Below are 11879 nucleotides of genomic sequence, written 5' to 3' on the forward strand. Positions count from 1 at the left end.
GAATATTTTCCCACAAAGAGAATTTTAGACCCAAAGAGTTTTTTTAGCAAGTTCTAGCCAAGCATTTAAACTACAGACAATTCCATGGGACTTCCTTGGTGTTTCCACAGGACTGTACTTCCACTGCAGTGGGGCACAGGTTCAATCCCTAGTCAGGAAACTAGAACCCTACAAGCCACATGGCACAGCCAAAAAAATAATAAATGAATCACAAACAATTTCAATTCTGAATACTATTCCCGATTGTAGGAAAAGAGGGTATGCGCCCTAATTCATTTTATGTGGCTAGCTGGCTAGCCTATCCTTGATAAATTTGACAAAGGAATTTCAAAAAGTAAAACTGTAAGCCAATTTTATTTGTGAGCATGGATGATAAAATCATAAATAATTAATAAGCCAATCTGCAATATACTTTTTTAAAAAGGTACTATATCACAAATAGAGTTATGCCAGGAATGCAAGGTTGGTTCAATGCTAGAAAGAACAAATGATAAATTAAAAGCACCTGTTAAATTTAAGAACAAGATAAAGATGCCTGAATCATTACTTCAACACTGTAATAAACTACTAGAATTAAGAAGACAAGAAAAAAGAAAGAAAAAGGATAGGGAGTAAAAAAGAGGAAGTAATACTCTAATTCACAGATCATTTTTTAACACAGAAGTTTCAAAACATGGGCTTCCCTTGTGGCTCAGCTAGTAAAGAATCCACCTGCAATGTGGGAGTCCTGGGTTCGATCCCTGGGTTGGGATGATCCCCTGGAAAAGGGAAAGGCTACCCACTCAAATATTCTGGCCTGGAGAATTCCAGGGACTATATAGTCCATGGGGTCACAAAGAGTCAGACATGACTGAGCAACTTTCACTTCACTTTAAAACATACTTCAGATAAATTATCATTTTTGGAAGGTTGCCAAATATTAACAAATCAACCACATTTTCATTCCCCTGGAACAGACATTTAGATAAGCAATTTTTTAAAAGATACTATCTACAATGGGGAGGGAAAAAATATATAGGATATCTAGCAATACACCTAAGAAAAGACAAGTAAAACTTTCATGTAGAAAACTATAAAATTTCGTTGAAAAACATTAAAGATTTAAATAAATGGAGAAACATACCATCTTAATGAATTAGAAGCCTTACTATGTTAATGATTGCCAATTCACCCAAATTAATCAGTGGTATAGTATATAACTCCAATTAAAATCCAAACAGTTTTTCATAGGACTTTAACAATCTGATTTTTTTAAAAAACATATACGAGGAATTCCCTGATGGCCCAGTGATTAAAGACTTGGCACTTTCACTGCTGTGGCTCCGGTTCAATCCCTGGTATTGGTAACTAAGATCCCATAGAGCAGAGGCAAAGCACTGACTATGGAATAAAATATTTTTGAGTTACAGTTGTCATTTATCAGTTGTCTCATTTTCCATTTGTAAATTAGAAATAATACCTATCTTCAGTGGTTGTGATATTAAGGAAAGTACTCAATGTCTAGCATTTGGTAAATACTTAGAAAATAGTAACTCTACCTCTATTATTATGATTGTCTCATTTGTCTCTTTACATCCAACTTTCTTCCTACAATCGTTTTTCATGATAATAATAAGATAGTAAAAAATAAGTTATTTTTCTACAACACAGCTAACTACATAGCCAAATCTCCAGCCATGCCTCCCTATCCTTTCTTTCCTTCTTTTTATGCTATCTAATACCAAATACTTTCTGTGAGTATAGATTCACTGTGTCTGCCCTCTGATGTCCTCTTGCAACACCTACCATCTTACTTGGGTTTCTCTTACCTTGGGTGTGGGGTATCTCTTCATGGCTGCTCCCAGCAAAGCGCAGCCGCTGCTCCTTACCTTGGAAGAGGGGTATCTCCTCACCGCCGCCCTTCCTTACCACAGCCTTGTCTAACTCAATGAAAATAAGCCATGCCCGTGGGGCCACCCAAGACGGGCGGGTCATGGTGGAGAGATCTGACAGGATGTGGTCCACTGGAGAAGGGAATGGCAAACCACTTCAGTATTGCCTTGAGAATCCCATGAACAGTATGAAAAGGCAAAATGATAGGATACTGAAAGAGGAACTCCCCAGATCAGTAGGGACCCAATATGCTACTGGAGATCAGTGGAGAAATAATTCCAGAAAGAATGAAGGGATGGAGCCAAAGCAAAAAGAATACCCAGCTGTGGATGTGACTGGTGAAAGAAGCAAGGTCCGAAGCTGTAAAGAGCAATATTGCATAGGAACCTGGAATGTCAGGTCCATGAATCAAGGCAAAATCGAAGTGGTCAAACAAGAGATGGCAAGAGTGAATGTTGACATTCTAGGAATCAGCGAACTGAAATGGACTGGAATGGGTGAATTTAACTCAGATGACCATTATACCTACTACTGCGGGCAGGAATCCCTCAGAAGAAATGGAGTAGCCATCCTGGTCAACAAAAGAGTCTGAAATGCAGTACCTGGATGCAATCTCAAAAATGACAGAATGATCTCTGTTCGTTTCCAAGGCAAACCATTCAATATCACAGTAATCCAAGTCTATGCCCCAACCAGTAATGCTGAGGAAGCTGAAGTTGAACGGTTCTAGGAAGACCTACAAGACCTTTTAGAACTAACACCCAAAACAGATGTCCTTTTCATTATAGGGGACTGGAATGCAAAAGTAGAAGTCAAGAAACACCTGGAGTAACAGGCAAATTTGGCCTTGGAATACAGAATGAAGCAGGGCAAAGACTAACAGAGTTTTGCCAAGAGAATGCACTGGTCATAGCAAACACCCACTTCCAACAACACAAGAGAAGACTCTACACATGGACATCACCAGATGGTCAACACCGAAATCAGATTGATTATATTCTTTGCAGCCAAAGGTGGAGAAGCTCTATACAGTCAACAAAAACAAGACCAGGAGCTGACTGCGGCTCAAATCATGAACTCCTTATTACCAAATTCAGACTTAAATTGGTGAAAGTAGGGAAAACCACTACACCATTCAAGTATGATCTTAATCAAATCCCTTATGATTATACAGTGGAAGTGAAAAATAGATTTAAGATAGAGTGCCTGATGAACTATGAAATGAGGTTCGTGACACTGTACAGGAGACAGGGATCAAGACCATTCCCATGGAAAAGAAATGCAAAAAAGCAAAATGGCTGTCTAGGGAGGCCATACAAATAGCTGTGAAAAGAAGAGAAGCAAAAAGCAAAGGAGAAAAGGAAAGATATAAGCATCTGAATGCAGAGTCCCAAAGAATAGCAAGAAGAGATAAGAAAGCCTTCTTCAGTGATCAATGCAAAGAAATAGAGGAAAACAACAGAATGGGAAAGACTAGAGATCTCTTCAAGAAAATTAGAGGTACCAAGGGGACATTTCATCCAAAGATGGGCTTGATAAAGGACAGAAATGGTATGGACCTAACAGAAGCAGAAGATATTAAGAAGAGGTGGCAAGAATACACAGAAGAACTGTACAAAAAGATCTTCACGACCCAGATAATCACGACGGTGTGATCACTCACCTAGAACCAGATATCCTGGAATGTGAAGTCAAGTGGGCCTTAGAAAGCATCACTACGAACAAAGCTAGTGGAGGTAATGGAATTCCAGTTGAGCTATTCCAAATCCTGAAAGATGATGCTGTGAAAGTGGTGCACTCAATATGCCAGCAAATTTGGAAAACTCAGCAGTGGCCACAGGACTGGAAAAGGTCAGTTTTCATTCCAATCCCAAAGAAAGGCAATGCCAAAGAATGCTCAAACTACCGCACAATTGCACTCATCTCACATGCTAGTAAAGTAATGCTCAAAATTCTCCAAGCCAGGCTTCAGCAATACGTGAACCGTAAACTTCCTGATGTTCAAGCTGGTTTTAGAAAAGGCAGAGGAACCAGAGATCAAATTGCCAACATCCGCTGGATCATGGAAAAGCAAGAGAGTTCCAGAAAAACATCTATTTCTGCTTTATTGACTATTGCAAAGCCTTTGACTGTGTCGGTCACAATAAACTGTGGAAAATTCTGAAAGAGATGGGAATACCAGACCACCTCACCTGCCTCTTAAAAAATCTGTATGCAGGTCAGGAAACAACAGTTAGAACTGGACATGGAACAACAGACTGGTTCCAAATAGGAAAAGGAGTACGTCAAGGCTGTATATTATCACCCTGCTTATTTAACTTATATGCTGAGTACATCATGAGAAACGCTGGACTGGAAGAAACACAAGCTGGAATCAAGACTGCCGGGAGAAATATCAATAACCTCAGATATGCAGATGATACCACCCTTATGGCAGAAAGTGAAGAGGAACTCAAAAGCCTCTTGATGAAAGTGAAAGTGGAGAGTGAAAAAGTCGGCTTAAAGCTCAACATTCAGAAAACTAAGATCATGGCATCTGGTCCCATCACTTCATGGCAAATAGATGGGGAAACAGTGGAAACAGTGTCAGACTTTATTTTTCTGGGCTCCAAAATCACTGCAGATGGTGACTGCAGCCATGAAATTAAAAGACACTTACTCCTTGGAAGGAAAGTTATGACCAACCTAGATAGCACATTCAAAAGCAGAGACATTACTTTGCCAACAAAGGTTCGTCTAGTCAAGGCTATGGTTTTTCCTGTGGTCATGTATGGATGTGAGAGTTGGACTGTGAAGAAGGCTGAGTGCCGAAGAATTGATGCTTTTGAACTGTGGTGTTGGAGAAGACTCTTGAGAATCCCTTGGACTGCAAGGAGATCCAACCAGTCCATTCTGAAGGAGATCAGCCCTGGGATTTCTTTGGAGGGAATGATGCTGAAGCTGAAACTCCAGTACTTTGGCCACCTCATGCGAAGAGTTGACTCATTAGAAAAGACTCTGATGCTGGGAAGGACTGGGGGCAGGAGGAGAAGGGGACGACAGAGGATGAGATGGCTGGATGGTATCACTGACTCAATGGACGTGAGTCTGAGTGAACTCTGGGAGTTGGTGATGGACAGGGAGGCCTGGCGTGCTGCGATTCATGGGGTCGCGAAGAGTCGGACACGACTGAGTGACTGAACTGAATACCAAATACTTACAACCATGGTCTCATGCCACGTACCGTATCTCTGCACATGTTCTACTGTCTAGAATACGTTCCCCATTTTATTTGCGTAGCAAATTCCAACTTATCTTTCAAACCTTGAATTCAAACGCCATCCTGTGAAAAGTTTTCTGCAGTGCATCCTGATCATTTTCTATGTTAACACGGAAACTCACACTTCAACATTTAATTATCACATTGTATTGTGACTCAAAATTCTCCAAGCCAGGCTTCAACAATACGTGAACCATGAACTTCCTGATGTTGAAGCTGGTTTTAGAAAAGGCAGAGGAACCAGAGATCAAATTGCCAACATCCGCTGGATCATTGAAAAAGCAAGAGAATTCCAGAAAAACATCTACTTCTGTTTTATTGACTATGCCAAAGCCTTTGACTGTGTGGACCACAACAAACTGGAAAATTCTGAAAGAGATGGGAATACCAGACCACCTGATCTGCCTCTGTGTTCAGGTCAGGAAGCAACAGTTAGAACTGGATAGCGAACAACAGACTGGTTCCAAACAGGAAAAGGAGTCCGTCAAGGCTGTATATTGTCACCCTGCTTATTTAACTTATATGCAGGTACATCATGAGAAACGCTGGGCTGGAGGAATCACAAGCTGGAATCAAGACTGCCGGGAGAAATATCAATAACCTCTGACATTCAGATGACACCACCCTTATGGCAGAAAGCAAAGAAGAACTAAAGAGCTTCTTGATGAAAGTAAAAGAGGAGAGAGAAAAAGTTGGCTTAAAGTTCAACATTCAGAAAACTAAGATCATGGCATCTGGTCCCATCACTTCATGGCAAATAGATGGGGAAACAGTGGAAACAATGACAGACTTTATTTTGGGGGGCTCCAAAATCACTGCAGGTGGTAACTGCAGCCATGAAATTAAAAGATGCTTGCTCCTTGAAAGAACAGTTATGACCAACCTAGACAGCATATTAAAAAGCAGAGACATTACTTTGCCAACAAAGGTCTGGCTATTCAAGGCTATGGTTTTTTCAGTAGTCATGTACGGATGTGAGAGTTAGACTATAAAGAAAGCTGAGTGCCAAAGAATTGATGCTTTTGAACTGTGGTGTTGGAGAAGACTCTTGAGAGTCCCTTGAACTGCAAGGAGATCATACCAGTCCATCCTAATGAAATTAGTCCTGAATATTCATTGGAAGGATTGATGCTGAAGCTGAAACTCCAATACTTTGGCCACCTAATGCGAAGAACTGATTCATTTGAAAAGACCCTGATGCTGCAAAAGATTGAAGGCAGGAGGAGAAGGGGATGACAGAGGATGAGATGGTGTGGATGGCATCACCTACTCGAAGGACGTGAGTTTGAGTAAACTCCGGGAGTTGGTGATGGACAGGGAGGCCTGGTGTGCTGCACTCCACTATGGGGTTGCAAAGAGTTGGACACAACTGAGTGACTGAACTGAAGTGATTGTGACTACTTATCTACTAAATGGAGACCCCTTTAAGTATTAGATATTCACCTTAAATTTCTAGCCCTTAGCATAGTGCCTGGATAGGAGAAGTATTAAATAAATACTCACAAGGTTAAATTTAATCCCACCCCCAATCTCCAGGACCAGACTCCATTAATCCCACCCCCACTCCATTTCTCTCACATCATTCTCAATCTTATTCTCCACTGCTGTCTTCCTTTCAAGGTAGTAATATGCCTTCTCTACCCTGGGCTTTCCAGGTGGCATTAGTGGTAAAGAACCTGCCTGCCAATGCAGGAGACGTAACAGACTCAGGTTTGATCCCTGGGTCAGGAGGATCCCCTGGAGGAGGACATGGCAACCTATTCCAGTATCTTTGTCTGGAGAATTCAATGGGCGGAGGAGCCTGGCAGGCTACAGTCTATAGCATCGCAAAGAGTCAGACACAAGTGAAGGACTTAGCATGCATATAAAAGCCTTCTCTACCCTAAACAAACAAAAAAGCCTTCTTTGATTCAGCTCCCTCTTTGAAATACTAGCTCATTTCTCTCTTCAACAGCTAAGAGATAACTGTTTCTCAATTTGTCTTCTTCCCAGTTAGAATACATCTTTCTTTTCTCATATTACAAAGCCTGTGCTTCTATTTAGCTCTTATACAAATTCTATTTATTAGCCTTAGATGTTTAAGTGCCTTTTCTTGACTACACTAATAAAACCTGAAATTCTTCTCTGTCTCGGTCAGAAAACTATAAACTGTTACCAAAAACAAAAAACCTCAAAAAACAGACAAAAAAAAAAAAAACAGACAAAAAGAAAGATTCAAAAAAAATTCACCTATTAAATGAAAAATGTGTTACCTGAGTAAGAATTAAGAGAAACTGTCCACCGTACTGTTAGTCCTAGTAAGACTGCAGCTGTCATCAAGTACCATTTCTCCATATTTTTTCTTCGAATTCAGGAAGAGGAAAAAAATACAGGAATACTAATACAGGAATACTTTTAACATGCAGTCAATCACTTCTTTTCTTGATCAGAGAAATATTATCAATTATTTGGAATTAGGAGTTTGAGAGGATTTTAATTGATGCTTCGTTTCCAGTTAAACATTGATTTTTATCTCTAGGAAGAAGTAACCTGCAGGGAAAACAAAAAAAGATACCAAGATTTAGCTGAGCATAGTGCCCAAACAACAAACATTAAACCAAAGAGAAAGACGGAGAAATGGGGGAAGGGGACAGTCAAAGAAAACAGATAATTTTAAGTTCCTTATTCCTAGTCCTCCAGTCAGGAAATGAACCTCAAAAGATTAGCTCTCCGGGACTTCCCTGGTGGTCCAGTGGTTAAGAGTCCATGCTCTCAATGGAGGGAATTCGAGTTTGATCCCTGGTCCTTGGGGAACTAAGATTCCATGTGCCAATCGGTGAGGCCAAAAATAAAATAAAGGAAATTTAGAGAAACTAGGACTTGCTAGATTAGAAAATAAAACAGTTTCATACTCAAAAGATTAATCAATTAATTAATTCAGGCAATTCCCTCATGGTCTAGTGGTGAGGGCTCCATGCTTTCATTGCCAAGGGTACAGGTTCAATCCCTGGTCAGGAACTAAGAACCCACAAGCTATGCAGTGCTAAATTTTAGGGGAAAATTGGCACATTTAACCTATAGGTCAAAAAAGTATTTTTCTTACTTAAAAATAGCAAGGAACAACTCTAGAATTAATAAGTCTAGCATCTCAGTAAGTTAGAATGACTCGAAGCATTTAATAAGGCTATGTGAATGTATTATTCAAATTTTATTTATACAAATTCCCTTTTTCTTTCCTCCCTCTTACTGCATCCACCTTTGATCATTTCATTGATCACAAGATATTCTACAAGAGGCAAGGGAGGAGGAAAAATGAAAATAAATCAGTTTCTCACATTGATTCCAGGTTTGACACAGTTTATGGGCCATTATAAACTTTTCAAATCCTTTTTGTGTGTGTGTGTATGTGTAATAAAGTTTTATTAAAGTATAAAGGAGATAGAGAAAGCTTCTGACATAGGCATCAGAAGGGGGCAGAAAGAGTACCCTCAAATCCTTTTCTAACCCAACTCAAAAAGCCCCTTTTAACGTGTTGCACTATATATTCCAGAATTGCAACACAACACTCTATTTCCTGCAGAGATATCAAGTTTAAAATTGATTTTACAAATGCTAAGTCCTGGATTTAAAAATCCATAACTTAACTGATATTCCATTGCCGAAATTTTAATCAGTAATACAACCAAGTTAAATGAATTATCCACAGTTCCAGATGATCATATCTAAATAACAAAAATAAGACAAAATCAATGACCCTTAATAATCATAATGAACTTTAAAAAAAAGAATAACAATGCTTAACTAATAATACGCTGATCAAGTTTTTTGTTTGTTTGCTTTCTGGCCTCACCAAAGGGCTTGTGGGATCTCACTTCCCCAACCAGGGACTAAACCCAGGCAATGGCAATGAAAGCCGGAAATCCTAACCATTAGGCCACCAGGGACCTCCCTGATCAAGTTTATTAAGAACACAATGGCGGAACTGCTGACAGATGAAAGGATCATATCCAAAAGATTTAGACAACATCTATGATGGGCCAAATCTAACTCCAGAAATCATTGCAGGGATAATAAATTCAAAGTTCTGCACTTAAACGTCAAAAAAAAAACCCAAAAAACTGCTTGAGTACTGAAAGGGAGGCAACAGATAACAGATCAGCTCTGGATGGACCCAGATGACCCTGATGACCAGTGTTAGATTAAATATTAGGAAAACTTTTCTAACACCTAGAGTTGTCCAAAAATTAAATGAGCTTCTTCTTAAGAAAGGAGTTACTCTTTCAAAGGCTCAAACAAGGACTTCCCTGGTGGTCCAGTGGCTAAAATTCTGCACTCCAGATGCAAGTGACCCAGGTTCGATCCCTGGTCAGGGAACTAGATCCCACATGTTGCTTCCTGATTTAAGTGGTTGTTAAAAGATGTGTTTACTTAATGATAAATCAGTTAGTTAAAATTTATGATTTGTGGACAGTATTTTCTTTTACATGTTATAATAAAAGTTACAAAGGAAATAACATTTATTTGTCAACCAGAATATAAGCTCCAAGCAAGCAGGGATCCTCCTATCTTAGCCGCTGCCCAGTTCCCTGCTCATAGAACAAGGCTGGTACAGAGCAGGTAACTCAAAAGTATCTGCTGAATGGAGATCTTCGGGTGAAGAAGGGAGGTACCTAATTGTACTGAGTCCTTTGTGGTTTAAACATATTATCATATGAAATTCTTAACCGATCTGTTCTCCTAGAACAGTAAAAAGGGTTGTTTCTGTTTTCTGTTTTATTTTACTATTTTTCCTTTCTGTACAACAAAAAGTACAGTAGCTTCCTAACCCATTCTCGCGGGCAGCAGAGAATTCTTCTGTCCCAGTTTACCCAGAGGGTGCGTCTCAGCAGAAAAAATGTCTGTCGTCCACGTCCCAGGGCCAAACTTGTTCCTTTCGGTGCGAAAATGTCCCTCCCCCAGGTGAACAGCACAGTCAGGGAGTGTTGCTATCCCAGGAGAGGACATCTCGCCAAAGAGCCCCCTCTTGGTGTGTCTGCCCCTTTCTCCGGCGGGCCGGACCCTCAGGACCGCAGGAACAAGGGTGCCAAGCTTTCCAGTCCAGGATACCCTCCATGATCACCGCATCCCCCACCCGGCCCCCAGTCGAGCCTGCGGGCGGGACTGAGGAGGCTTCGCTTCCCCAGAGCGGAGCGGAGCCGGGAGCCAGACAGCCAAGCCCCAGGCCCTCCCCCCTCCCTCCAAGCGCCCCAGAATTCCAGGGACCCGGCCTCTTACCCCACCGCTCTCCGAACGTAGGGATTCGCGCCGCAGCAGGTTTCAGGAAGGCGCCTGCGCGCTCGCCCCCGCGGCGAAGAGCCCTGCCGGCCTGCCTTCCGCGTCCGCGTACTCGCGCACCGTCCGCGTGCCCGGAGCGGGAGCGAGCCCGTCGAGCGTGTGGGGAGGGGCGGGGAAAAGGCGCGGAGTGGAGAAGGCGGGCTTCGGAGGCGAAGCACGAGCCGCTGGAATCCGAGAGGCCTGGTGTCTGGGTGAGGCTTGGGGCAGGTGGAAAGCCCCTTGCTCTTCTTTCCTGGGATCGTGGCCAAGGCCTGAGCGGCTGCTTAGTCCACGGATTCCTGTTAGGGGAGCGTCCTGGCGCGCTTCACACAGTGGACAACCCATGGCTAGTCCTCACCAACGAGCAGGAGATCTTCCTCTGGACCTATGCCCTTGAGGAGCCAGAAAGCCAATGGGCTTTACTTTCTTCAGGCTGCATGCCTGCAGAGAAGTAGGTATTAAGCTGGGAAGCCACTTCATGGAGGAAATAGTATTCAACTCCAGGCATCTTCAAGAAACTGTGGGGGATGCTAAAGAACAGCCTTGCCCTCCAGTAGGCATCACACCTTCCCCATCAAGCAGCTTGGACCGCATATTCCCAAACTTGCAAATAATAACCACATTCCCTTACTTTGGTCAGGGAAATGCCCTCATATCCCCCTTCTGAATCCTGCCATTCTGTAAAGCCAGTCCCGCTATAATCCCTGAAAGTAACCACACACCATGAACATGAAAATGTTAGTTGCTCAGTCGGGTCCGACTCTTTGCAACCCCATCAACTATAGCCTGCCAGCCTCCTCTATACATGGAATTCTCTAAGCAAGAACACTGGAGTGGGTAGCCATTCCCTTCTTCAGGGGATCTTGTGGACCCAGAGCTTGAACCTGGGTCTCTGCACTGCAGGCAGATTCTTTACAGTGTGAGCCACTAGGGAAGCCCAGTTTGGCTTTTTGTTCTTCAGTAACTAAGGTTAAGTCATATCCAACTCTTTGCGACTCCATGGACTGCAGCACGCCAGGCTTCCCTGTCCTTCACTATCTTCTGGAGTTTGCTCAAACTCATGTCCATTGAGTCAGTGATGCCATCCAACCATCCTGTTCTTTGTTGCCCCCTTCTCCTCCTGCCCTCAATCTTTCCCAGCATCAGGGTCTTTCCCAATGAGTCAGCTCTTTGCCAGGTGGCCAAAGTATTGGAGCTTCAGCTTTGGCTTTGGCTATGGCTTTATACTGGGGCCACTCACCAATGGAGGAGATGGAGGTTCAGTCCCTGAGTTGGGAAGATCCCCTGGAGAAGGAAATGGCAACCCACTCCAATATTCTTGCCTGGGAAAATCCTATGGACAGAGGAGCCTGGCGGTCTATAATCCATGGGGCTGCAAATATTCGGATACAACAGCAACTAAGCAACAACAACATGGCTTTATAACAAAGTGGCTCTGAACAACTCTCTGGATCAT

At 42.3% G+C, this 11879-nt stretch overlaps 1 protein-coding gene across 2 annotated transcripts in view; it reads right to left on the bottom strand.

The window, feature by feature from the left end:
- Positions 1 to 10492, bottom strand: part of ALG6 (ALG6, alpha-1,3-glucosyltransferase) — a 58090-nt gene extending 47598 nt beyond the window's left edge. Inside the window, exons 1-2 of one of the 2 annotated variants that reach the window (XM_027537034.1) lie at positions 10385 to 10492; positions 7384 to 7660 (exon numbers count right to left, since the gene is read on the bottom strand). In XM_027537034.1, coding sequence (XP_027392835.1) covers positions 7384 to 7465 — 82 coding nt within the window. In that variant the 5' untranslated portion in view covers positions 7466 to 7660; positions 10385 to 10492. Of the gene's footprint in view, positions 1 to 7383; positions 7661 to 10384 lie in introns of those variants that run through there. The other variant, XM_027537035.1, reaches the window with a different exon arrangement.
- Positions 10493 to 11879: the final 1387 nt, after the last annotated feature.

The sequence above is a fragment of the Bos indicus x Bos taurus genome, chromosome 3 (assembly GCF_003369695.1).
Source record: "Bos indicus x Bos taurus breed Angus x Brahman F1 hybrid chromosome 3, Bos_hybrid_MaternalHap_v2.0, whole genome shotgun sequence".
Classification (NCBI taxonomy): Eukaryota; Metazoa; Chordata; class Mammalia; order Artiodactyla; family Bovidae; genus Bos; species Bos indicus x Bos taurus.